At 39.4% G+C, this 24,889-nt stretch overlaps 3 protein-coding genes across 3 annotated transcripts; all 3 read right to left on the minus strand.

Annotated features, from left to right (window-relative positions):
* Positions 1–8,086: 8,086 nt before the first annotated feature.
* On the minus strand, positions 8,087–8,557 carry LOC116803579. The gene is made up of 2 exons (XM_032727453.1): positions 8,435–8,557; positions 8,087–8,369 (listed from the first exon to the last, which is right to left on the minus strand). Exons 1-2 carry the CDS (start codon positions 8,540–8,542, stop codon positions 8,211–8,213), a joined length of 267 nt encoding a protein of 88 aa, XP_032583344.1. The 5' UTR covers positions 8,543–8,557; the 3' UTR covers positions 8,087–8,210.
* A 1,219-nt stretch (positions 8,558–9,776) lies between these two features.
* LOC6613645 lies at positions 9,777–10,264 on the minus strand. Its single transcript, XM_002038079.2, has 2 exons — positions 10,141–10,264; positions 9,777–10,075 (listed from the first exon to the last, which is right to left on the minus strand). Exons 1-2 carry the CDS (start codon positions 10,246–10,248, stop codon positions 9,917–9,919), a joined length of 267 nt encoding a protein of 88 aa, XP_002038115.1. The 5' UTR covers positions 10,249–10,264; the 3' UTR covers positions 9,777–9,916.
* Positions 10,265–21,312: 11,048 nt separating this feature from the next.
* Positions 21,313–24,548, minus strand: LOC6613646 (aminopeptidase Q). Its single transcript, XM_002038080.2, has 4 exons — positions 23,920–24,548; positions 23,701–23,856; positions 22,284–23,640; positions 21,313–22,066 (listed from the first exon to the last, which is right to left on the minus strand). The coding sequence occupies exons 1-4, from the start codon at positions 24,534–24,536 to the stop codon at positions 21,953–21,955; spliced, it is 2,244 nt and encodes a 747-aa protein (XP_002038116.2). The 5' UTR covers positions 24,537–24,548; the 3' UTR covers positions 21,313–21,952.
* Positions 24,549–24,889: the final 341 nt, after the last annotated feature.

The following is a 24,889-nucleotide window of genomic DNA, read 5'->3' on the forward strand; positions in this document are numbered from 1 at the left end:
ACAGCTAGAACAACACGTACTCAATTTAGAGATACACGAACGGCATGGAAAAGGGGGCGTGGCAGCGGACTGATATTGATACGGAGGTGCTTGAACATTCGTTAATGTTTGCCTTCCTTGGAGCGGCAAATATAGGGACAGTTTGGCCAAATACCCTCGCTCGAGGTGTTCGGAAACAATTTTGCAGGGAAGCCAATAAATTACGGAGCAAACAGAGGACGGCGTGCTGGAATTTCCAATTGAAAATGGAAAACGTTTTGGCTCATTCAGGATATTTTCTCTTTTGCAAATTTGGTTGCCATAATTGTCTACTATTTCCAAGGGTCACAGCGATACTATTCTTTTAAATGCACATGAATAAAATAGATACCCTGAATGCGACGCGTCTCCTGTCTGTCTTGAGTTGCATGTGTTCCTGGTCTAGTCTCTGGAGTTTTCCTTCCTTCCGCATACGTGCAAAACCTTCGCCGTCCAAGATTTATTGCCTGGAAACGTGTTGTTTTTCATATTGGCCAATGCTACCATGGGTTGATGCCAAAGCTTGCCAAAAAGGGTTGATGCTTTAGGGAAAAACACTTCCAGATGGAATTGTCAAGGTCAAGGGCAGTAGATGATTGATTTGAATATGCGATTACATATATGGCTTTATTGGCTTTATTTTAATTATTAGGCAAACTTGTTGGTTTAGTAAACGAAAACCAGACAAAAGTGTTTCATTCTTATATTTTTAGTTGCATCATCAACATCGCAAAATATAGTTTGAATTTTTCATAGCCACATGTGATACTATTGAATTTTCATACAAATCATTCTAAATTATTTATTTATCAAAATGGTTTTTGTTGAAAAATATTTCAATGGAATTAAAAAATTACTTATGAATGACAGACGACATAGCCTTTCATTTATTTTTGCACATGTGCGTATATATTTGATATCTTCACACTAGCCTCTTTATCAACGTGTTGTTCTCTGGAATTACCTAAACAAATTTGAACTGCTGTGTTCTACCACAAGTAATTTGAACTTCAGGCTTGCAACTAACAGAAATTTCCAAGACAAGTCCATTACCACAAAGCAAGTCTCAGGGGCATCAAACAGCCATTACTCAAATTTTCCCTTCTCCTTCAGTAGCTGGTTGTCTTAAAAAGGAAAACTCGTTTTTCTTATGTTTGCCGTATGCTGTTAATATTTCGTAATGCCGGTAAAAATCACAGCGTGTGGTTATCGCAGTCAACTAAAAATAAGAGGAAAGTGGAAGTAAAAGAACATTGCATACATTTTGGCGCTGGAGCGCGCTCGCAAAAATGGTCGACTGTTTTTGTCCTGGCACCATGTGGCTAAGAAAAAATCTGTTGCATACTGTTTGCGGTGAAACGCAAAAAATTTTATATTTCTGGTACCCCGCTGGGAAACTGCGAGAAAGAAATCTGAAAACGTCAAAAAATAAAAAAAAAGTAGTCAACATTAGTCTTTAAAAAATTGTTTGATGTCCCGACGAATTTTTCTGTGCGTTTGTGTCTGTGTTTTTCTTTTATTTTTGTATATGCCCCACAGCTGTATTCTAAAGGGACGTTTAAAGCTGAATGCCAGATACTTCAGGTGAAAAGTTTTTCGTGAATCTATTCCCAGTTGGAGATGTAAAGTTGAATGCCACACCTTCGACCCTGGGAGGCCATAATTTAACTTCAACGCAGCAAGACATGCAATTTAATTTTAACAAAACCTGACATTATCACACCAGCCAACAACGAGGCCCGTCTACATAGCTCCACAAACACGAACGCAGATACACAAGGAGTTGGGACAGAAGGAGTCCAGCGGTGTTGGCAACACAAAGTTAGTAACATAATAAGTAGCAATTTTCGGTTTCCGCTTTCCGGGCCAAGCGGCAGCAGCGTCAGTGGCTGCAACCTACCATAAAAATACATAAAATGGCTCTGGCTAAAAGAAAGCCCAGAGAGCGGAGCGAGGAAAAACCCATCCGCACACACTCGTCGTACCGCCAGCATCCTTTCCAGATTCAGAGCAAGGAATGCCAGCGAATGCCAGCCGAAATCGGAATCGGTGTAGGGATTGTGCGGCAGGATGGCAGGATGAACGAAGGGCAGGCGAGTCCCGTTGCCAAGAAAGTATACTAACGGCATGCGGAGTAAATTGGTATTTTATAGTTGCAGCCTGCAACTGCTGCCCGAGTTGCCCTAGCTGCTCACAGGTGCCAGCAGCTGCTCCTCGCTGAAACTGAGACGTAGACGGTAACTTTGAAAAGGAGTTCCGGCATTCTGTTTCTCCACGATGGTTATCTGTTTTCAGTACTCGTGTTGAACCCTAAAAAATTATTCTATAGGTATGCTTAATAACCCAAATTAAGTGATCGTAGAATTAAATTCATATTGCGTTTTTAAAGCCATTTTTAAATGGTTTCACTCCTTGAAAGATCGTCCGAGAATCCATTTTCCAGAACACAAGCCGCGGATAATCCCAGGAAATGAAATGCCGCTGACTTCGCAAAGGCAGCTAAATTAGTTGCCGGCCACCTTCCGCATTCATGCCAAAGTCACTCAAAGCGACGACATCGGCGACAACGACAAGGACGACGATGATGATAGGATGAAGGACGAAAGGGTGGCCCAGCAGGGGCGGCGGCAGTGGGCGTGCCAGGACAACAAAGGTTGCCGGGGCTCGTTAGCATTTTACAACACTGGCATCGGTTGCAGCACGTAGCTTCTAAGATGATTTGTGACCAGCTGCAACTTTTTGTTGCCGCCTCCGGCAGCCATTTTTGATATTATTTCAGAGCTGCCTCGGCACTTCCGTTTCCGCCCTGCCTGCGTTGCATGTAAATGGGTTGAATGAGACTCCCTTTTTTTGCGATCGCTTATCGGGGCTAAAGGGAGTGCAGCGTGCAAGAGCTTCAGAATGCAATGGTGCGTGTGCTAGGGAGCGAATTGAAGTTATCTGGTGCTGTTGACTTGTTGACTTTGCGGGTTAACTACTGCAATGTTTATGACTTCATTATGCTAATAAAAGATATTATTTTTACCGCTTGTCAGAATGTGAGTGGAGGTTCAACTTTCGTTTTATAGCCACACGACACGGTGGAAAGTTTGCGGTACATTGCTGTCATGCTTTTTAATTAGTGTTAAAATGTAATTACAAACATACAAATGCAAATATATCATCTGTTAATTAGTTTTTAAAGGATACGTATTTTAGTAGATAAATTTATTGAATATTAAAAAGCGTGGGTTTAATCGGCTTGCTTAATTTTTACCTTTAACTTTATATATGAATTACAAATTTGTTCTGAATTCTTATATGGAATGAATTTGCTGATTAGTATACTAGCTCCGATAAATATTATATGTATGTGTACATAAAAATAAATTCAAAAGCAAGTGAGTAAATAATAGCGCATTCCAGGTGCTTGCTGCAAGAGTTAGACAGCGATTCGCTGGCTCCGAGCCGCAGACATTTGATGTATTTCACAGCATTTCACCTGCATCTCCCCACCTGATGCAAACAAGCCGATTAGCTTATGTTTAGCTAGCCAGTTGGCCGATTGAAGGTGGCCAGACCGAGAGCCGCCCATGCCGACGTCATTCCCAAAATTCAGTTGGGTGGGCCAGCGGACCGGAAATCAGTGGATCGTGTCAAAAGCATCAACCGAGGTGGAGCGGCTGGAGCCACAAGCTTCAGACCCGCCCCAAAACCACGAAACCCGAAATGCCGAAACCAAACCCAAATGCACTCCTCTGTGTCCGGCTTGCAGGCCCGGAACGCTGGTCACCGAGCGCTAATGCGGCGTGAATATGCAGGGACCGATGGTCGATGGACGTGGCGTTGTCAGCTGGGGCCAGCACGTTATCATCGTCAATGCACGATTTTTTGGTCACTGTCAGGCCCAAATGTTTGCAAAGCATTTCCCAGCGCATCCCCAGCTAATGTGCGGTTTGGCGGTCGCCAGGAGATTAGCCCCAGCCCGCCAAGGTCCCAACCCACGCCATTCTCTTCTCCATTTCCCAGCGCTCACCTTTTCTCCGTGTTGACGTTACCTGAAAAATCAAAATTCCAAATTCCAGCACGAGCCAGATTGTCGGGCATTTTATTACGAGGAATGTGTTGACGCTCCACCTTTAGAAATGATTGAATGACACGCCTGAGAAGAAAAGGACCAAGTGGAAAAGTGTAAGACAGTCCCAGATTCTGACACGTTCTACGCACTTAATATATGCAATGAAATGAGGTGGTTTTTTAATTCAACAGAATGCTGAAACTCTCTGAAATTTTTGCTGAATGTTCTTTAGAGACACATGAACAAATGGGAAAAGGGGAATGCCATTAAAGCACATTTTTGACAAAAAAAAAATGTTTAATTAAAACTTTGTTTTTAACTCTTTCTTTGTAATAGAATATGATTTAATTACAATTTATGAGGAATACAAGCTCAAAGCGGAACTTGTTTTTTTAAAAAACGATTTCGAAGGCCTAATGTATATTTTCCCAAGGCTTTTTAAGTTATGATTATATAACATATGTTATAACGTTAACATATATATATAACGTATGTTTGAATAAGATTTCGTATTTTTTCTCTGTCAGAATTATTAACATTATATTAATATCTTGAAATCCGCAAAATGATCATATGTCACAGTACCACTTGTCAACGACCGTAGCCATCTCGAATCCCCACACCGTTTCCGCTAAACTTCTCATTTACAATCTCTGCTGGTAAAGTGTGTAAAAAAGAGGAGCACCAAAAGTTAAAACTCAAACTCAGATGTCGTAGCCCGACTTTTGAGCCGGCAGAAAAAACTTGTTCTTCAGTCGCGCCCCATAACCATCCACATCCTGCGAAGTCCTTGTTTGCGAATCCGTATGTGTGGGTGTTCGCTAGCCGGCATTTTTGGGTGTGAGCCAGCATTGAGCTGTTTGTCTTTTAATTGTTTGCACTTAAGTCTTTGGTTTGTTTGTTCGTCTGCGTTTGTCTGCCTGGCAGGTTATGACTTTTGTGAGAAAAGTCGTTAGGAGAGCGCTCAAGCAAATTACGGCCACAAAGTATGGCACGTTTTTTCGGTGAAATTAATGCGCGTTTAAGGTGGGGCTTCCTCAAGAAGATGCATTTAAATGCTGGGGAACACGGTATTTGCATGCGCTGGGTAGAAGTAACCGACTGCGAAGAAATCAAAGAAACTGTTGCATTTCGAATAATTCATGTTTTAAGAGAACTTTAAAGTTATAACTTGTCATCAGAATTTCCAATTCCAGCTTCAATCAATCTATAGCTATTAAAAATCCCTTGAAATATTCCTGCTTCAAAGTTTAGCTTAATATTGAGAAAGCTTGGTAAGCGTGTTATTAACACAAACAAAGCAACCAAATGCAGTGCCAATTGACTTATCTGTGAGGTCACTCTATCAGCGTTTGTTACCCCCGATTTCAAGTATTTTCAAAAGCACCAACTAAAGCTATAACTACATGTTTGCCCGGACAAACAACATGGGGAGCCAGGACGGATGCAATCCGAATCCTTAACCTTAACACTTGGCTAAATTGATACACACATCAAAGTTGCGTTGCAATAGCCTCAAATCTTTCCGTAAATCAAGCAAAATGCAAATTTCACTAAAAGCTGAGGACGAATCCGAACCGAAGGAAAGCGGAGACCACAAAACCAGCACACAAAAAATGCAAAAGCGAATGGCGATAGGAAAATTGTTGTCCAACTGAAGTTTGGTACCTGAAAGTTTTGTGGGGGAATGGCCCAAAATGGCTGCCAGGTAAACGGACAACGTTGAGGTAGGCAAGAGCTGACCCCCGAAAGCCTTATTTATCACACGTATAGTCCCGGTCTCGATTCTCACCCTTCCATTACCAGATTTGGTTTCTGAAATCGCATACGAATGTTGGCCAATTGGATTTGGTTAGCCAAAGAGTTGGCCAAAGCCTGTGTGTGTGTGTTTGAATGGACCTTATCCAGGTTCGGGCTCGCCTGATATACATCTCTCTTCCAGTGCACTGTAAAATATGTTTGAGAAACTTAATATCACACTTTATATTAATTACAGAAAGAAACTAGTATAAGTTCTAGGAATGTATATTTTTCCCATGCTGCATCTCGATTATCTGGAAATTTGCATTTCAAAGTAACCGGTACAGAACGCTGATTGCAAGTTCGAAGAAATCAGTAAATTGCAATGGAATTTTGTGTTGTCTTCCCAAGTCCGACTGATAAGACTTATAAAAAAAATTGTATAAATGAGGCGAAAGTTGTTGCAACAACATCAGTCTCTGCAAGACACTCTCGTTAAGCTAAAGATGTCACCTTACCTTGGACTTGTGGTTATACTTTTTTGCACCTTTCTCGTAGGAATCGAAAGTGCCTCTCCTAATCGAAATCGCCAAAACCCAGCTCAACAACAGAAAGTAAGCATAACTTTCAAAATTAAATATTTAATTTATCTTTATTATCTGTACCAGAAATATGGAGTTCGAACTTATGGTGCCTCAGGAAGTTCCCAAAGTTTTGGGCCGCCTACTGTTCCGCAATTTCCACAGATGAGTTTTGAAAATACCTTTTCTTCAAGTCAATTCGGACCATTTTCCACTGGGGAATTCTTTCCCTTAGGACCACCACCATCATCATCAGGTGGAGGATGTTCACTCGGATGTGGATCGTTTAATGTGCTAGCTGGCACAAGCAAGGACAGGTTTTCAAACAATTAAATAATGCATAAACATATTTCAATAAATGAATAGGAATATTTTTGAAAATATAAGATTTATTTTCTTCAGTGCTTGCTGGATTCCTACAGTTCTTGTTGCCCCAACAATGTCCACGCCTGCCACAAAATGGTAACGAAGAATTTTCCCATCGCCTTCCGATCAAGTTTCCTTTTGAGCGTGGAATTCGGCATTTGATTTGCGGAAAAGAGGGCATCATGTTGATTAAAACCGAGGGGCAATAGGAATACAGCATTTTACCTTACAACACTACTCTGTCGCATAATGCACATACCTGGAAAATTAAAATGAAGTTTACTTATGCCCAGCCAAAGTTAAAGTCGGATGGAACAACTTCGTGCCGTTTGGTCTTATTTAATTAAACCCGGTAGCGGGCATGTTTTATTTCAATTAGTAGCCGGGGCAAGTGGATGTTGCAATGCACAAAAACCCGTGCAAAATAATTAACTGCATGCAACAATTTCCCTGGCACTCCTAAATGCCGAGCTGGTTGCCACGATATTGAACCGAGTTCGCTGGGCTGGTTTACTTGCATGTACGAAAATGGAAATCTGCATTTAATTTATTGATGCAACAGCCACGGCAAGTGAATGGGAACTCCGGCTGAGGATTTCGATGTACCCGCCAGTCGCCTAAATGTATGCAGCGTAAAATTGTTAAATGCGCGCTTAATCTGCATATAGGCGTGGATGCCGCCGTGCGCCACGCCCTGCCACCGCCCACTGCACAACCCGCACCCGTCGTTGGCACCGAAATTGTTTCATTTCCCCATTAAAATGTACGGACGAAAATGTTAAACACTTTATTGTCTCAGTCCCGAACGCCGGTGGGCGTGGCAGGTATACCTCCGATTGTTGCGGCTGTTTGCCACGTTAGCATATCTGTTTTTCATGTTCGCAGCACTAATCGGCCAACGTCCGTCTGCTCGAATCCCGGGAATCCCCCGATCCACCGAATTTGGTTCCTGGGGAGCGGCTGTCCGCCGGGATGGCATGCGATGGAATGGCTGGCCATGGGTTCATTTCAGACAGTTGCCACCTACTGCACTCACACGGACAGAGCTTTACGATTTATCGGAGTCGAGGCACAGGGAATTCCTTAAGCCATTGAATGTCGCTTTTAAAGTGGATATTGCGAAATGATTGGGCTTCAAACAAGAAACTTTTCCATTACAGTTTCAAGGCCAATGGGGTCAACAAATCCAATGATCATGTTCCATTTGAGGACTTTAGTGAATGGTTAGGATAATTATTTTAAATACAGAAAATGTTATGTAGCCATTAACAATTATTTTGTTTAGAAATTATTAATTTGAAATTATGTAGTCATTTTATTTACGAAAGTAAATGGATTTTAAATGTTTTTAAATATTTCAATTTATCATTTCAAATCAATTATTGCGGTCTCCTTCAGCTTCATATATCTTCGGTTCGGTGCACTTCTTGAACATTTCGGGTTTCCGATTAATGTTTGGGCCTAGGTTTCCTGGTATCAAGTGTGTTACTAGCCAGCAGATTTGGCATACAATCCACGTTGGCCGGACCTTCACTGCCTCCAGCATTATCACCCGGAGGGGGGAAATTTGGCGGCAAAGGGCCGTCGGCATTCATTCGAGTACCAATCTAGTAATGATTATAAAATGTTGATTAAAATATTTTCCCAATCATTAAGAAGACTTGGTACTGACATTTTGTCGGTGAGGCCCAGCCTGATGGCGCCTGTTGTACTGGGCATTGGTCAGTCCCAGGAGAACGCAGCTGAGGAGCAGAATTGCAAGTGCGAATTTAGGAGACATCTTTAGCTTGGCTTGAGCGGCTGGAAGACACTGTGACTTTGGCTGGGAATCTGTGCGTATTTATACCGATTTGTCAAGGAAACCGTCAGCTTATCTGCTGCACATGAGGAACTGCATATTGCAATTCTTATTAAGTGTGATGAGATACTTTAAGTGGAAATAATGCTTCCATGAAAAAGATATTGAACGGGTCAAACTCGGGCGACATTAACGTAGCTTCCACGGAAAATGTATTGAAAGTGGAAGAGAAACGATATCATAGTTTCTGTGTGTTTTATCAGATAGTTTTCACGTTCGGTATAAATCATGTAATGTAATATATTATATGACTTTATCGTAAAGTAAGTATTCGTTTCCGACCCTATTAAGAAAGTACTTGAATATATTTATTATTGGTCTGGTCAACCTAGCTTGTCCTTCGAGGTCTCCGAAACTATAAATGCTAACCTAGTTTTTCAGAGATCAGGAGTCTTGATTCATTACATCCTGAGTTTGAACGCTCACAAACTGGCTAAATGTGTCACGTCTACACTTTTGAGAAAGGTTTTGGTTTTCTGTTGGCCTGAATATTTTTTTTTCAATTTCTAATATGGGTTGATATCCGTTCGAATGAACGTCAAGATCTCGGAAACTGTAAAAGCTAGAAAGTGGAACTTTGCAAAGCCCTCTTTAACGACCAAAAACCGCCCAAATCTGCCACGTGTACACTTTTGAAATTGTTTTTAAATTTTTTAAAATCTGTTTTGTCTCGCAAAATCCTTACATCCAGATAACTCGCAAACCTGGCACGCCCACACTTTTTATTTCTTATCCATATTATTATCTTTTGGGCGAATTTCTATCGATTTACCAAAAAAAATATTGCAATTTCTTCTCCGCCCTCCCACTAGCTGAGAAAGGGGTATCTGATAGTCGAGAAACTCTGCTATGGCATTCTCGATGGTTTTTCTTGATTTTAGACTTTTTGTTTCTTTTTTTTTATTGACGTGCCGAAAAGGTGTGGGCATTCATACTCAATTCCAACAGTTTCTATCATTTTATTATTTCTAATGCCAGTTTATGCCAAAAATATTTTGACTACGCCCACTGTAACGACCATAAGTCCCAAAATAAACACAGTTTAGAAATTTTCAGTTAAATAACTGAATAACCATTATGCTGCTTATTTCTATCTTCATTTTCAAATATCTTCATAGCACTCCCATTATCTCTCAGTCGAAGAAATAAATATGACTGTGGTTCTGATGTTTATTTTTCAATATAAATAAATTTGCTTGCAAGTTTTATATAAAAATCCATTTATCATTTTAAATCAACTGGTGATCTGCGGTGTATATCGCTTTGTTTGCGCAGTTAAACGTTTCGGGTTTCCGGTTAATGCTTTGGCCTAGGTTTCCTCGTATCAAGGGTGTTACTAGCCAGCAGATTGGGCATACAATCCACGTTGGCCGGGACATCACTGCCTCCAGCATTATCACCCGGAGGGAGGAAATTTGGCGGCAAAGGGCCGTCGGCATTCATTCGAGTCCCAATCTAGTAATAAATATAAAAAGTTGATTAAAATATTTTCCCAATCAATAATAATACTTGGTACTGACATTTTGTCGGTGAGGCCCAGCCTGATGGCGCCTGTTGTACTGGGCATTGGTCAGTCCCAGGAGAACGCAGCTGAGGAGCAGAATTGCAAGTGCGAATTTAGGAGACATCTTTAGATTGGCTTGAGCGGATGGAAGACACTGTGAATCTGTGGCTGGGAATCTGTGCGTATTTATACTGATTTGCCGTCAGCTTATCTGCTGCTGCTGCCCATGAGAAAATCGGATTTAATGCATGTTGCAGTTCTTATGAAAAGTGATAAGAGTTCATATACATTTGCAATCTCTTCGGTGGAAGAAGTGTTTCCATGAATAATATTATTGGGTTAAAAGAGATTATAATTTTCTTAGTGTGTCAATGTTCTTTATTTATATGGGTCTTTAATAATCAAAAACAAACAATTTATATTTATTTATCCTTTTTGATGCAAAGCTTTTTTCATAAAACTTAATAATATTTAGATGTTGTAAAATACCTGTACTACGCAAGTAGATTTTCTTTTGGAAATTTATTGTTTCTAAAAATGAGAAACTCATTTTTCATTTCACTACAAGTATTTTCTATTTCAATTTATTAATGCTTTCCCAAAATCGAAATGTATAATGCTTCTGTAGCACTTTCATTGATATATACATTCGTACAATGAAAATTTGCGATACCTTAATGTTTTTCGTGACGTCACATATTTGCCAAATTTTAGTTTTTTTGCTTTTAAACTTTTTGCCTACCATTTTGGCAGGCAGCCAAAGAACCTCCATATAGTGGCTACCGTATAGAGCCATATGCATTTGTAGACCCAGTTCATCCCTGTAGTAAAGTCGAGTTCAGTCGCAACCTTTTTGATTAGATTACGCAACGTAAAACTGGTTTGCAAATTGAATAAATGACTTTTGCGTTGCCAATATAAAACGTGTTTGAAATTTTTGATTAGGCAAACACAAACACAGGGAACGCGATTTTCGACCTTTCAAACGTACCAACAAAAAAAAAGTAAAATGAAATAGAATAGAATATAACAAACAGCGGCAGCGACAAAATAAACTGAAAAGGCCCAGGACACGGAGGACGAAAATGTCCTGTACCCTGGCCAAACTCCATTTTTCCCCGTCACTTTAGAGAAGGGACTCTGCGAACCGAACGTAATTTGTCAATTTTGTTGGGTGGCAGCGCGGGCACTTTGTGGTTTTGGGACTAGGAAGGGCCCAATTAAAATTCATTAAACGTAAATTAACATTGAAGTCGGGCATTATAAATTACCTAGAGGCCGCAATGAATGTCCTCGGAAACCTGGCTAAAATAGAAAGCCAATTGAATAGGGATTTGTGGAGCTACCACCTGGATTAGTATTTCCTTAGACCCAATTATGTAACTGAGAGGCTACTTTCCAATTTAATTCTTAAGCACAGTTTTTAATTTAAATTATACAATTATTCTTTATCTTGCTATATGCATCTTGCATTTGTCCAACAATAAATAATGAACTGTAAGTATTAAACAAATATTCTTAAAATTTATTCATTGACAAGTCAAAAAAAAAGAATATTAAATTAGTATTTAATTCTATGTTAACTTTATTCTTATATTAACTTAAGCATTAAGCCTTTTACTCTAGAGTTTGCTCAAAAAATCTGCGATGCCAAGTTTTCTTTTCTGAGGAGCGAAATTCGTGGATGCCTAAATCCAATTCAGGCTTAATGAGCTGTGTAATATTTGCATTTTGTTCACACCCAGAGAAGTAATTTCGGTGACTTCGCCAAGAACTGGGCAAAGTTTAGTTTTCTTGGCAAAGTGCCCCGTCCGGCAAATGTGCTGCAATTGCTTCAGCTTTTACGTTAACATTTTCTGTGCCCTTTTTTTTGGCAATCAGGGAAATAGAGACACGTAGAGAACGAATAGGGCGACATAAATACATTACGGATTGTGAATGTGATATAAATCAAAAGCCATAATTCAATATTAAATCACTCAAACGCCGGGCTAAACCAATTGCAAATGGTGAATGCATCTCGGTGGCACAACAAGCAGGACAATTAGTGTGTCACTCACTGCGGCGAAGAAAGAAGGGAAATGAGAAATGGGCTGTGCAGTCTCCCCTTTTAGCCAAATGAAAACCTCAAATGCGAATCCTTGCTGCAAACTCTTCTCGGGCAAAATCAACAAAATATTTCAAAATAACAAATGTGTCCATTGGTCCCGGGTAGCTGTGCCAGTGGGACAGTAGCAGCTCCAATGACAAAGTGCTTGCAAACGCACAATATTTGTCTAGGTCATGCATATCACAATCCGGATCCGGTCGGTCTTCCCAAAAGGTGAGCAGCCCGGTGAGAAGTGGGCGGTGGACGGCCCTTCGAAGCGATTTCAATCCAGTTTGCCAGTTAAATGCAAACATAAACACAAGGGCAAATACACACAAAACACAAGACATATTAATCAGTGCAGGGACATGGAAGGCGTGTGATTCAGAGGGTGGCGGCGGGATGTGGCCAGATATATAAGCGATTCCCTGCATTGGCTTTGGTTGCCCAAACAAATAAATTGCAATTTGTGTAATCTTAGCACCCAGGGCCAAAATCAATGGAGACCCAAGTCCTCCAAGCAGCACACCACATCGTTTCATACAATCACTTACGCATACATATGTTTCCATTGAGCAAAATCCGTGCAAGATCAATACTTTTTTAAGGTGGGAGATAAAAAATTTGAGTGATTTCAGAATTTGTCCTCAATAAAATTATAGTTAAAAGTGTACAATGCGTTTTACAAAATTAATAAATATTTAAAAAATTGACTTAAGCACCATTTACACCATTCAATTTTAATAGGTTGCGACTTTACAAAAACCGTCATCGAAAATAAACCACAATTTGATAATATATTTTTCTTTAGTGTGGTCACACATGTATGTACGTATATTTGGATCAGGTGTGTGGCAAAATATTTACAATTAAGCACAAAGGCAGCAAATGCATTGAGACTTCTATTGTTCCTTGTAATGTGGAGAAATGTCATCTATTGGCGTTCAAGGATGTTGAAGTTTCATTATATTAGGCAGACGTGTATGTGTGTGTTCATATGTACATATGTATGTTGTGCTGATGTGAGAAGGGATTAAATAGGATTGTGGAGAATTTAACTTAAGTCAAAATTGATGTTTGATTTTAATTACAGCGTGCTTTCTGACTTTACGAAATGAAGGCTGTTGAGAAGAAAAAAAAAGTAGTCGAGGTAACTTAATAGTCCATTTAAAATATTTTCTATGCATTTTAAGTCTTTCAATCTCTAATGGCCGGATGTTTTCAGCGACGAACAACAATTTTCAGTTTATTAATATTTATGATAATTAAATAATAGTTTTGTTTGATTCAAAAGACGGTCAGTTGGCGAGATTATAAAACACATGTTTGATTGCAATTAAAACGTACATAAATGTTATTCCCATAAATAAGGATAAAAAATCCTAGTAATAGAATACGGTATACATAGGTTGCTTAAATATCAAATTTAATAGTTCCTGTAGCTAAAAAGGGCAACACGTTTCTAATAATGTGAATTTCTTAAATTATACAAACCCCATAAATGATCTTAAATGATTGGCTTGTGCCTCTAAAAAAGGCAGCACTCCAAGATGGCCCTGAAACTCAAACCCCGAGGGTCTAACCGGAGTGCTTAAGTGCCTAAGCACTCCATGATGGATGCAGGCGAGGTTGTGCTGAAGCTTAACCCGAAAAGCGCATTTTAAGTAATTCCAGAGCCTTGCCTATGGTCTCTTAACCCACTGCTCACCCTTTCACCAGCCATTTCTGCTGCGGCTTAAAAGCTTTAAAGGAATTTATTGCGAACACTTGAAGTATTTTTTGCTGCTCCAGCTCTATGTATACATACATATATGCATAGCTACCTATGTATATATATAATGCGAATTATTCGCTTGGGTGTAAAGTGAAAGGAGCAAGAAAAACAACAGCATCTGCAAGGAGCAACAGTCGCCGCCGTACTCGGAATGAACGGAAAGAATGTCCTTGCCGATGCGTAGGTTATTTACAATGGGTATTTTATGGTGGGAACCCAGAATGGCAATCCTGCTGCAGCCAAGGCTTTCAATATTTTCACACTTTGGTTTTTAGTTGTAATGTTTTCCCCTCTATATATATGTGTGCTGTTTCACAGGACAGAAGCGATGAGGGTTCGTTCTCGAAAACGAAATACAATTGCATATAATGGATGCAGTCTTGCGTCTGAAAAGTAAATGGTTTCGAGCTGGTACAAGTAAAATTATTAGTCCGCATCGGCTTTCTACTATCGGTCGTTGTGTCTAGAAAAAAAATATATTTCCTTCCAGTTTTACAGAATAACTGTGAGCACACGCAGTATTATTTTTAAAGCAGTTGCGTGCATTTTACAATATATTATCAGCAATAGTAAAGCATCTGATAAATAAATGATTAGCCAAATGACTTATTCTGCTGATATAATCATCTATAATTAAAGGAATTCAACCTCAACATTTTCGCTTGTATATTCGATTTTATTGGCGCCACAATATATGTTTTGCTTTGATTTTGCCACCCATTGTATTTTTTCCAATCACTTTTATGTCGGTCTACAAATTAATTATTTACTTTTTTACGCGAGTTCAGTTTTTCAAAGTATTTGACACTTCATAGAGTGGCGAAGAAAAAAGATTGAAAATCAGAACATAACTTTTTACGATCGTAAATAAGTTATTAGAAATTCGGATTGAACGAGGAAATTTAATTTATTAAAGTAATAGTTAATTAATTTTAGTATTTTTAGAGCGTTATTAATATGAATTAATTAATTAGCTACACATGTTATTATTCACCTTGACAACAAAAAGCAAAGTTATATTTGTCAGAATTCCCTTGAACGTAACTTAAATGAACTGAATACATAATTTGCGTTTTAAATTCGCCCCACAAAGCTTTTTTTACCTCTCTTGTTTGGCCTAATTAATGTCGTCTGTGAGCTCATCAGTCCGTAGGATAAACATTTTTACATAACCAAACTGCATTCAAATTGATTTATGTTAATTACTGTTTAACAGAACGCGGCTGACTGATTGCTAAATTGATTTTAAATGAAATGCAAATACGAAAAAAAACCACTCAGAGGCAAAAAAAAGAATGAAATCTCCCAATAAGTCCCACTGATGATAATGACAATCTATTTTATCGCACTGATTGCTGTCAAACATCAATGATATGAAACAAGAGGTTTGGTTGGTTAATCGGTGGGAGAATGGATAAGCCGTAAAAAGTGAGAAAACTAACCACATTATTTGTTAAAATTTTTTTGTTTTTTTTGTTTTTTTTTTTATTTAAACGGAAAAGGTGAAAAATGGGATCTTGCGCTAATTGCAGGTGGAAACTATATGTATTTGTTTTGTTGTAAAAATTTATTAATTAAAATTAAGCGTCATATTTTAAAAACTTTTTATTACGTAAAAACGAAATAAATTTAAGTTCTTGAGCCAGGTTTTCTAGTGTCGAAACTTTTCGTGAAATTTTAAGCTCACAATGCGTTTCAAAACAGTCTGGATATACGATATTCACTTCTGGTGAGGAGTATGTTGAACTATCAGCAGTACGATCCTCATTCTAGTAATGGTATAAAAATTCGATTAAAATATATATTTATGTAGATTCATAAGGACGCACCTTTTGACAAGTTGTACTGTACTGTCTTTCGGTAGGCATTTGAGATTTTTAGAAGAGCGCAGCCGATGAGCAGAATAGTTAATGCGATTTTAGGGAACATTTTCAGTTCGACTTGAGAGGTATGGCAACAGTATAATTTAATTTATGTCCGTATTTATACTGCCCTCTTTATGCACATATGCAGGCTTATCAGTTTCACTTCGAAAAGAGAGACGGAATTGAAGTCACAGTCGTGGGAATAGAGGCATCCCTATGAGGATAAAAATTGATAATAGACGGAGGAGCTGATATGAAACAATCTGTGACTTTTATGGACTCAGTTAATGACAGTCCCTGCGGCGACAAAAAGTTGCCAGAAAGAAACATTCTGTAAGTTTATTTATGGAATCCTGCCGCCAAGGAATTGAGAATGTTATGCTGGTGATGTTAAAAGTTTTCGCTCTTATTTGCATACATTTAAATGCTGTTATAGTGGTGTGTCGAAATAAGCAAAAAGGTAAATCGAAAATCAAAAGTCTATAAGTGCATTACGTAAAATGATTGTGAAAAGCTTCAGCCTCAAAGTACATTTCTTCGGCAGAAACAACATTTGATTTATCACTCCTCCATTCATTATGGCAAGTTATTAAAAACGTATTGATGTTTGCCGTTGTGTTTTCGAGCAGCTCCTTGTTTGTCAGCGCAATTTCGATTGGGGAGAGCAATTAAGGACTCCTTTGTCTGCGATTAGGTAATGACATGAGCTGGCCCCTGCCGCACAATCGGCTATCGGCTTGTTGTCGGGGTCTCAGCTGTCAAAAGCAGCAGGTGGGGAGATGGCAGGAGTTCGGGTGATAATGTCCTGCAGAACGGGAAGGGGGAGTCATGGTTGGGGTATGTCATGGCGCCCGGCATATCAATGGCGTGGGGGGCTGGAAAACCGACTTGCAACCTACTTGGCTCAGAAACGCACTCGAGTGTGTGTGTGTCTTGGCCAAATGCCAACGCACAAAACTTGCCATAAATCTACAGGCAGCGTATAATTAATAAGGATTAATTGTACACCAGAACTTGTGCAGCGACAATGCCAGACAGAGCCAAGACAAAGGGAGCAATGGCTGTGGATTGGGCCATGGAGATGGAGATTGCATGGCCGTAGTCAAAATTTAATTAATTAATAGCACAATTTTAGGTGGACTGCATGCGTGTGTGTTTCTCAGAAAATGGCCAGCAAATCGATAAGCAAAGCTTGAATTCGGAAAATTACCTCCGGTATGCGTTGTGGCAGAAATATTCTCGTAAAATATTTGCCTTAATTAACAGATTCGGATCATGGGTCTTTATTAGAAAGCCAATTACCAAAACATTCACAATGCATCCAACCAAACTTAATCAAATGTATGTTCATTTATTTTATTTCTTTAGTCAAATTTCAAACGGTATTATTGCTAACAAATTTATCTAGCCTGCTTCAGAGTCTTGTGAGTATAAGTAAATACATTTATTATTTTATACAAATATTAACCATAAATTTTATCTAAATGGATTAACGCCATTTTAATCCCGGCCCAATGAATCAATAACACAAATATTCACTCATTGTTGCCAAAAATAGTCGCATTTGCATTAAGCGATTTCATGAGGCCGAAACTAGTAATTAAGCCCGCATTTGGCAGCAACAGAAGATTGTCCACTTAATACGAAAGGAAGCTACAACTTTTTTATTAGCTCTGTAATTCCTTCGTCTTTTCGCCTCGGCATTTCAATTCCCCAAACTTTTTATCAGACCTTTTACAGTTTTCCTACTTAACTTTACGTTCACTTGGCCCTCGTTTTTTCCACCGCTTGGCAGGTGAGTGCAAAAAAAGACGACGGAAGGGAAATGAAAGACGGCAATTAATGTTAAGCTCTTGGCACGGCCCAAAGGATAGTTGAGCATTTGGCGGGGCAAAAAAAAAGAGAAAAAATATCAAAAAATAAAATAAGAATACAAGTGCAGCGAGGGAGGGAGGGGGTTGGTTTTAATTAGAAAAAGTGTTTTATACTCCAATAACATTATGGTAAGCTTTAGGGGATTGAACCCGGAAGACTTGGCGTCCTCGTAATTTGTGGCAGAATATCAGCTATATCAGACAAATCGGCACCTATTAATTCGATTATAAAAAATAAAAGTTCTGAGCAACAAAAAACAGCAAGCGAAATTGAATAATAATTATACCGCTTATTGCTGTTTAATAATATGTTGATTTATTTATATCTGCGTATGAATATTCGCTTCGATTTATAGCTGATTTATTTCTGAACATGTTTTTATTTAACCTTCCACGCATTTAGGCTTATCAATCTAAACCGTTGCATATTATTTATGTGTATTGATTTATTCTTTCAAGCATACAGTCGGTTGACAATTTAAGAATATTTTCAGCACTAATACTTTTTTGGTTTTTTTTTGTTTGTTCTCGTTAGAAAGCTGGAGCCAATGGCCATTTGGTATTTATCTCTGTTTACCATACTTTATGCTTGACTGATTTCCACATTAAGTGAGAATACATCCTACGAAGAAATATTTTTATTATAACGACTGACAAACAACAATAAAACTAGAGATACGAACGGAATTTGAGTGTTTTTATTTTTCACGCATTTTGCTATTGCCATACTTTTAGTGGGTAAACAAGATTTTTGATGCGGCATAATTTCGCCACCACCTTCTTCTCATCGCGCGGGAAATTTGTTTTTGACGCATTGCTGATAACGATGACGATGATGATGTCATAATTTTATTCCGCTCGTTCACATCCCGGCCAAAAGTCAAAACAAAAAGCGTTTAAATTTCAGCGATCTATCCGCATTTGCTGTAATTTGCATAATATTTTAATTTTGCATACTTATTGGCGCATAATTAGGTGGTTGTGACCGTGGCCATGGGCCTTGTTGTTTGACTTTCAGCTCAATATTAATCAAAATAAAGGAATATTTTCAATTTAATGTTCATAGATGCGACGAGATGTCTAGTTAAGCCCTAATCACCACTAGGTTTTCAAATCCAAAAAAAAAAATTTAAATCAGTGGGCAGTGGGCAGTGACAATTGTTTACGTAAAAAATACTACACTATTTTTCACAAAATTCAAGAAACTGTCTGGATACTATCACCCAATTCCCTTGGCAGAATTCCCCACCTGTCCTTATTTATTTGCTCTTTATTTACCCCTTGACCACATCGGCAAAAAAATAACCACAAATGTACATTCGCGTACTTTAATGGACTTCGTGTAGCACTCCACATGGCCCCACATCCCCTGGCAACTTGCAAATCGAACGAACGTTTTGGGTGCCACATGATGTTTGTCTAAGATCCACAGTGGTGTCCTTATCGTCAGGGGCGTAGTGAAAAATATTTGCAGCGGGGCCAACAAATATGCAACCTGGTCCCACTTAATTGAAATCTATTGATTGTCTGTTTAAAAAAACATGTTTATGCCGCACTCTTTGTTTGTAATTAGTGTGGAATAATGGTGGACGCCCCTGCCTATATGTAGGGTTCTGGCTTGGTCACAACCAGCCATCGAATCGGGTACTTCTTCTTCGCAGTTCCGCCACCCGGCACATTTTTTTCCCCCGCTCTTTCCAGGACCCAACACAAACACTCGAGAGCTGCTGAGCGTTGCCGGATATTGGCTTCATACACCGCCAGCCAATTTTAAATTGCCAATATTGATTTATACGCCGCATGCGTCGCTGCCACATGGGGTACGAAAGCCAAGTTAGTGGGAGTTCGGGATCGCAGGCCCTCTGAAGCATTGTTAAGTTGCAATTTTGCAGGTGGCGGTCGGGGATTCATTGCCAAAGATGGACGTGGGCCCGGAGTAAATGGGCATGGGATTTCACGTAGTTAACGCTGCCTGAATTTATTGGCCTGGCTTTAAAAGCTGCACTCACATGCAATGCAAATGTGCTTAAATATACACAGAGAACGAAATTTAATGCGTTATCTGGAGTATTCAGTAAAATATTTGAAATGTCATGCGTGAAGTACTAAATGAACACAAAAACGCTGTCCGGAAACAGTAAATTTGCTTGGTAGCTCTACCAATTTTTCGTTCTGTGGACAATCACATAAGCCGCATATACATATGCGAGCATCCTCAAATTTATATGTTACTTGGACTAAATGCAATTGGATATCCCATCAAAGCGAAAAAATTGTTCGCCCACCGTTTGAGCTCGCCATCCCCTTTTAATTTCACATCTCCATCTCTTGGCTCGGCTTGTGATTTCCCAAATCCCATTTAAGAATTCCCTTTGTGGGAGCCAGGGATACCCAGAACACAGGCTCGCCCACAACAGTTGAACACACTCCTTTGCATAATTCATGCAAAAAATTCAACACAACTCGGATTCCGACTCCCAGTATGTCGGTTGTTTATTTACTGAGAGATGTTTTTGATTCTCCTGCCGTTGTCCCTTTTATAGGGGCAATCGACATATGCTTTAAGTGCTCAGTTACCGTCAGAAAGATGAAGATGTGTCAACCGAATCGTGCCCTTTGGCAAACCTGTTGACAAGGTGAAAAGGGATACATGTTTGTTAGCGTATTCATATGAGGTGTTTTGATATTAGCTACAAGCGCTAATAAATTATATAATAAATATTATTAGCTGGAGAACATTCTGCTTGTATTCAGTTTATAAAACTCTAAATTAAATACTCACAATATTGAAGTGTGTTATAATTCTGCCTCTGAAAGTAGTTGGGTACTTTTATTTTAAAATTGCTAACAATATTTTCAGTTCTAAAAAGTCGTCGTTAAATGTGTTTTAATTTTTATGAATTCTGTGTTCAACTTTCGACTTCTGCTATTTTTTTTTTTTGATGCACCTGGGCAATTAAAAGAAATTAATTGCCCGCTTCCATAATGAACGTCATTATAAAACTGTCAACTGCATTCAGCAACTGTATTGTGGCCATCTCTGATACATAATGACATTTTTTACTTGCTTTTACAATATCGACAATAATTGATTTTTTTAAATGCAGCATAAGACTCTTTGTTTATATTGCGTCCAAAGTGAGTACTTTGGGGTCTTTTTATTTACCAAGAATGAAAATAAATAGCAACCTTAATAAATTTCCGCATTTAAAAAATGGCCACTGACAAAGGGGAATAAAAAAATAAACAAGCATTTCATCATACGAATCATATACAATTACCGTCAAAAAGAGTAATCGGGAAATAAACCTCAAACGATAACTAGTAAAAAAGATAATCGTTTTATAATAAGAGCAAATATAATAACATTTACGGTTATGCAAGTGATTGGTTGTTAATTCTTCTGCTTTGGGAACAGTAATAATAATCGCGCCTATTATTGCATAGCGCTAAATTTGATTTATAAATATTTGTATTGCCGACGACCATAAACCAGCCAAAGAGCCGAAAAATGGGGGTCCAAAAAATAACAAAACCAAAACGGAAAATGGTAATATATTTTTCATTTCATTTAATTTGCCTGGTTTTAGGCGGAATAAACTTCCGCCTGAGCTTTGGCGGCCACTGCATTGCCTAAATTTCATTTAGCGCAAAGCAAACTTTTTTGTTCACCCAATTTATATATTTCCAACCGACTATTATACTTAACTAATATTTCTTTTCACAAACTTCGCCCTAAAACTCTCAGCAACGACATTAAAGACTGGACTCGTTGAAGTGATTTGGTAAGTAGAAGTAGCGCACTGCATTGCCATGGAAATTGCTGCAATACTACGAGGTCTGCCATTGTCTTTACCGCTGAGGAAAGGAGCATCGATACTGTCCTTTATTCCTGCCCAGTCCTTTTCGCGGCGCGCCTTTATTGTTATTTCGCCTGCATCATTATTTCAGTTGGCGCCTTGGCTGTAAGTGGAGCCGCAGTTCCCAGTGGCTGCTCCTTCCTGGGTCCTTTGGCATTGTGCGGAGCTGCCTTTGCTGTTGTTGCAGATAAAGATAAATAGTCTCAGATAACGCTCAGTTATTTGCAAACAAATACAATTGCGGTTCATTGATGGCGGTTTCATTTCGCCAGCTCCCAAGGAAGGAGACTTGCCTCTGGGCAAGTCGGAGTGCATCTGGCCTGGCCCATTAGTTTGTGGTGCTCGAATGGCCCCTGTTGTTTCCGGTTAGTCAGGGTAGTCGAGGCTATTCAGATTCTGGTTAGGATCCTGAACCACGAATTTGTCGAACGTGTAACTGATGAACTCTGCATACCATTTTGCAGCAATGCCCAGCCATTTCTGTAGGGAAACCAAATACATTAGAGAAACAAAATATTATTATCAAATCGCAGATTAAGATTACTTCGAATTATTTTCCATTAAAATTTATACAAATTTTGTTAATGTGTAGAGTCATTTTTAGTGCTTATTTCTTGTTGTAAAAGTTATAAATTAAAGCTACTTAAAACATAACAATAATGAAAGGCTTATGAGAAATATTAAATAATTATCTTACCGCAATGTTAAAAGAACTCTCTGCGGAGATACCCCAGAAACCATTGGTCCAGCCCACAACGAAAGCCATCAGGGGTTCGTACTCGTCTTCGTCGATGATGTACTTCAATACATTAAGGGCGGTGGACCAGGCAAGTAACTTCTGATTCCATAGGAATATAACATCGCTGACAATCTGAGCACGGTTGAGGACATTTATGCTACGGAAGTCATTGAACAACGTGGTGGCCAAAAGCTGCCAGGTGAGCTCGTCATAGTTAACTCTGTAGTAGCCAACTGCCTGCAGGTTAAAAAGAATCCATTGGTTACGGGGAACTATATCATTTAGTTTTATGCTATGGCTATTTGGACTAAGCCACGCCTTCGGTTTGAGGTTTTTGGAAAGGGATCCGCCCTCTATAAGGTAGGTGAGAGGAATCCACCAAAGCTGGGAACTGCTGCGGTTGAGGGCGTGACCCTGTTTCAGAAATACTTCACTCCCATTGCGGATGACCGTGACTAACGGATAGCCACTTTGCATAATCCACGTGTCCATAATGTTTTTGACATCCCAGGTTTTGACGTAAGTGTCCTCCCTTTCAATGGCCAGTTGTAGGGATCTCCAGAAAAGATCGGGAGTGCTGCTGCCAAAGGAGTTTTGCCACATATGACGCTGAAGTCCATCGTAAAAAGTCTCATTGCCCAAAAAGCCAATCAGCATACAAATCATAGAGGTGGCCTTCTGGTACAGTTGCTTCTCTGCATTTAAACTGGCATTCGATGAAAGAGGCACCAAGGATATGCCGCCCACCTGTGATTCATGCATCATGGATGATTCACGATACCTCAACAATATCCGGCGACCCGTTCTCGATTGCAAATGATCCACGGCGAGGCTTTTAAAGTAACCGGCTAGGCCCTCCGTTAACCATAAATCTGAATACGAGTCCATTCCCAGCAGATTGTCAAACCACATATGGGCCAATTCGTGAGCGATTAGGTCGAGTGTCTGCAGTTTTTCCTTGGTCATTGGCCCATCTTCACGCTGCAAAAGCTGTTTGCTACTGTAGACGACGAGCCCGAAGTTCTCCATGGCTTCTGTAGGAAAATCATCTACCACCAATTGGTCGATCTTCTCCAGCGGTAGGGACACTTGAAGCACCTGGTCCAGAAACTCCAGAATCTGGGGAGCCATTTGAGCGGCAAAAGAGATCGCACGCACATCTGCCGACTGGACACAGGTACGAAATCTAACAGGATTCATACTAGCTGCTTGGCTATACCGGCAGGTAAAGTTGTTTACGGAAAAGGCCAGTAGATGTGTGGGAATCGTGGGCGTTACCTCGTGCACGGACCACACATAGTCCTGTATTTCATGGCTAGAAAAAAATAACAAATGCGTCTATAGGTTACGGACAAACCAAACGGATCAAACTCACTTGGGCAGCACTGCTTGGACCTTCATATTGCCGTAGCTCTGAAAGCGCTTGTGATGACCCATGGTTACATTAAAAGTGGCCTTCAGGGAGGGCTCATCAAAACTAGGCAAGGTGTTCCTTATCCAGTTTCGATTAAAATGGGACACGGAGTACCAACTGAAAAGTGTAAATATTATTATTAGTATTATTTTTTGAACTTAAGAGACAAAGGCACCTTACATTTTCTCCAAGGTCTTCCAATTTATATAGTAGCGTATGAAATAACCATCTGTCTGATTCATGGACATTGACCTACCGAATTCGACACTGAGGACATAGGACTTGCCCATCAACAAGGACTGGTTGAAAGTAACTACCATATATTTCCGGTCCTTATTGAACCTGACAGATCTCAGGCGATAGTTGGACGTCTCACCAAAGAGCGTGATTTTCTTTGATTCGATTGAAACTCTGCCCAAATGAAGCACCACTTGATTGGTGGTTTTTTGTGCATGAATGGAAATTTTAACGATACCATTATAGCTGCAATTAGCTGAACTCTCCAGATGAGTTAGTAATCTAATATCATAGTGAAAAGGCTTGACATTCGCCGGTAATCGGGGTTCATCGTATATTTGAGTTTTAGCAGAACATGCAACTTGACACAGACATAACAGGAGTATCAATCCGCCGTATCCGTAGAGTGCAACATTTTTATAGCAGATTTCACTTTCATTCAATAAACACTTAAGCATGCTAAAATAAAATGCTTGATTGTTGATCTTCTGAACTGGTCGCCAAATATTTTTTTTAAATTTTAAATTTCTTTCAAGAGAAAATTTACGATTATCTGACATACGGAGTCTAGTTTACTTACTATTGGTGTTCTTAGAAATAGTTTTATAATTAATAAATAAGAAAAATCTAATAGGATTATATTATTTAAAGTCACGTTTGTTTAATCAACATTAAGGATATCACTTTTTACCGTGCGCTAGGGTTGTTTAATAGTCTTTTTAACTTGGGGGCTGGAACCTAAGATCCTTCGAATGAGGTAGGGGTAAAAGTAACATTCCCATCTCGACTTAGCAGCGTCTTGACTTACTTTCCTCCAGCTTTCACATGCGGGCTGGCAGAAGTTTCCAACTTTTTGCGCTACGTGCGTTCCTCGATTTGCACATGTATCTGTTTGCAAACGTGTGAGTGTTAG

Source organism: Drosophila sechellia, chromosome 2L (genome assembly GCF_004382195.2).
Source record: "Drosophila sechellia strain sech25 chromosome 2L, ASM438219v1, whole genome shotgun sequence".
NCBI classification, from domain to species: Eukaryota; Metazoa; Arthropoda; class Insecta; order Diptera; family Drosophilidae; genus Drosophila; species Drosophila sechellia.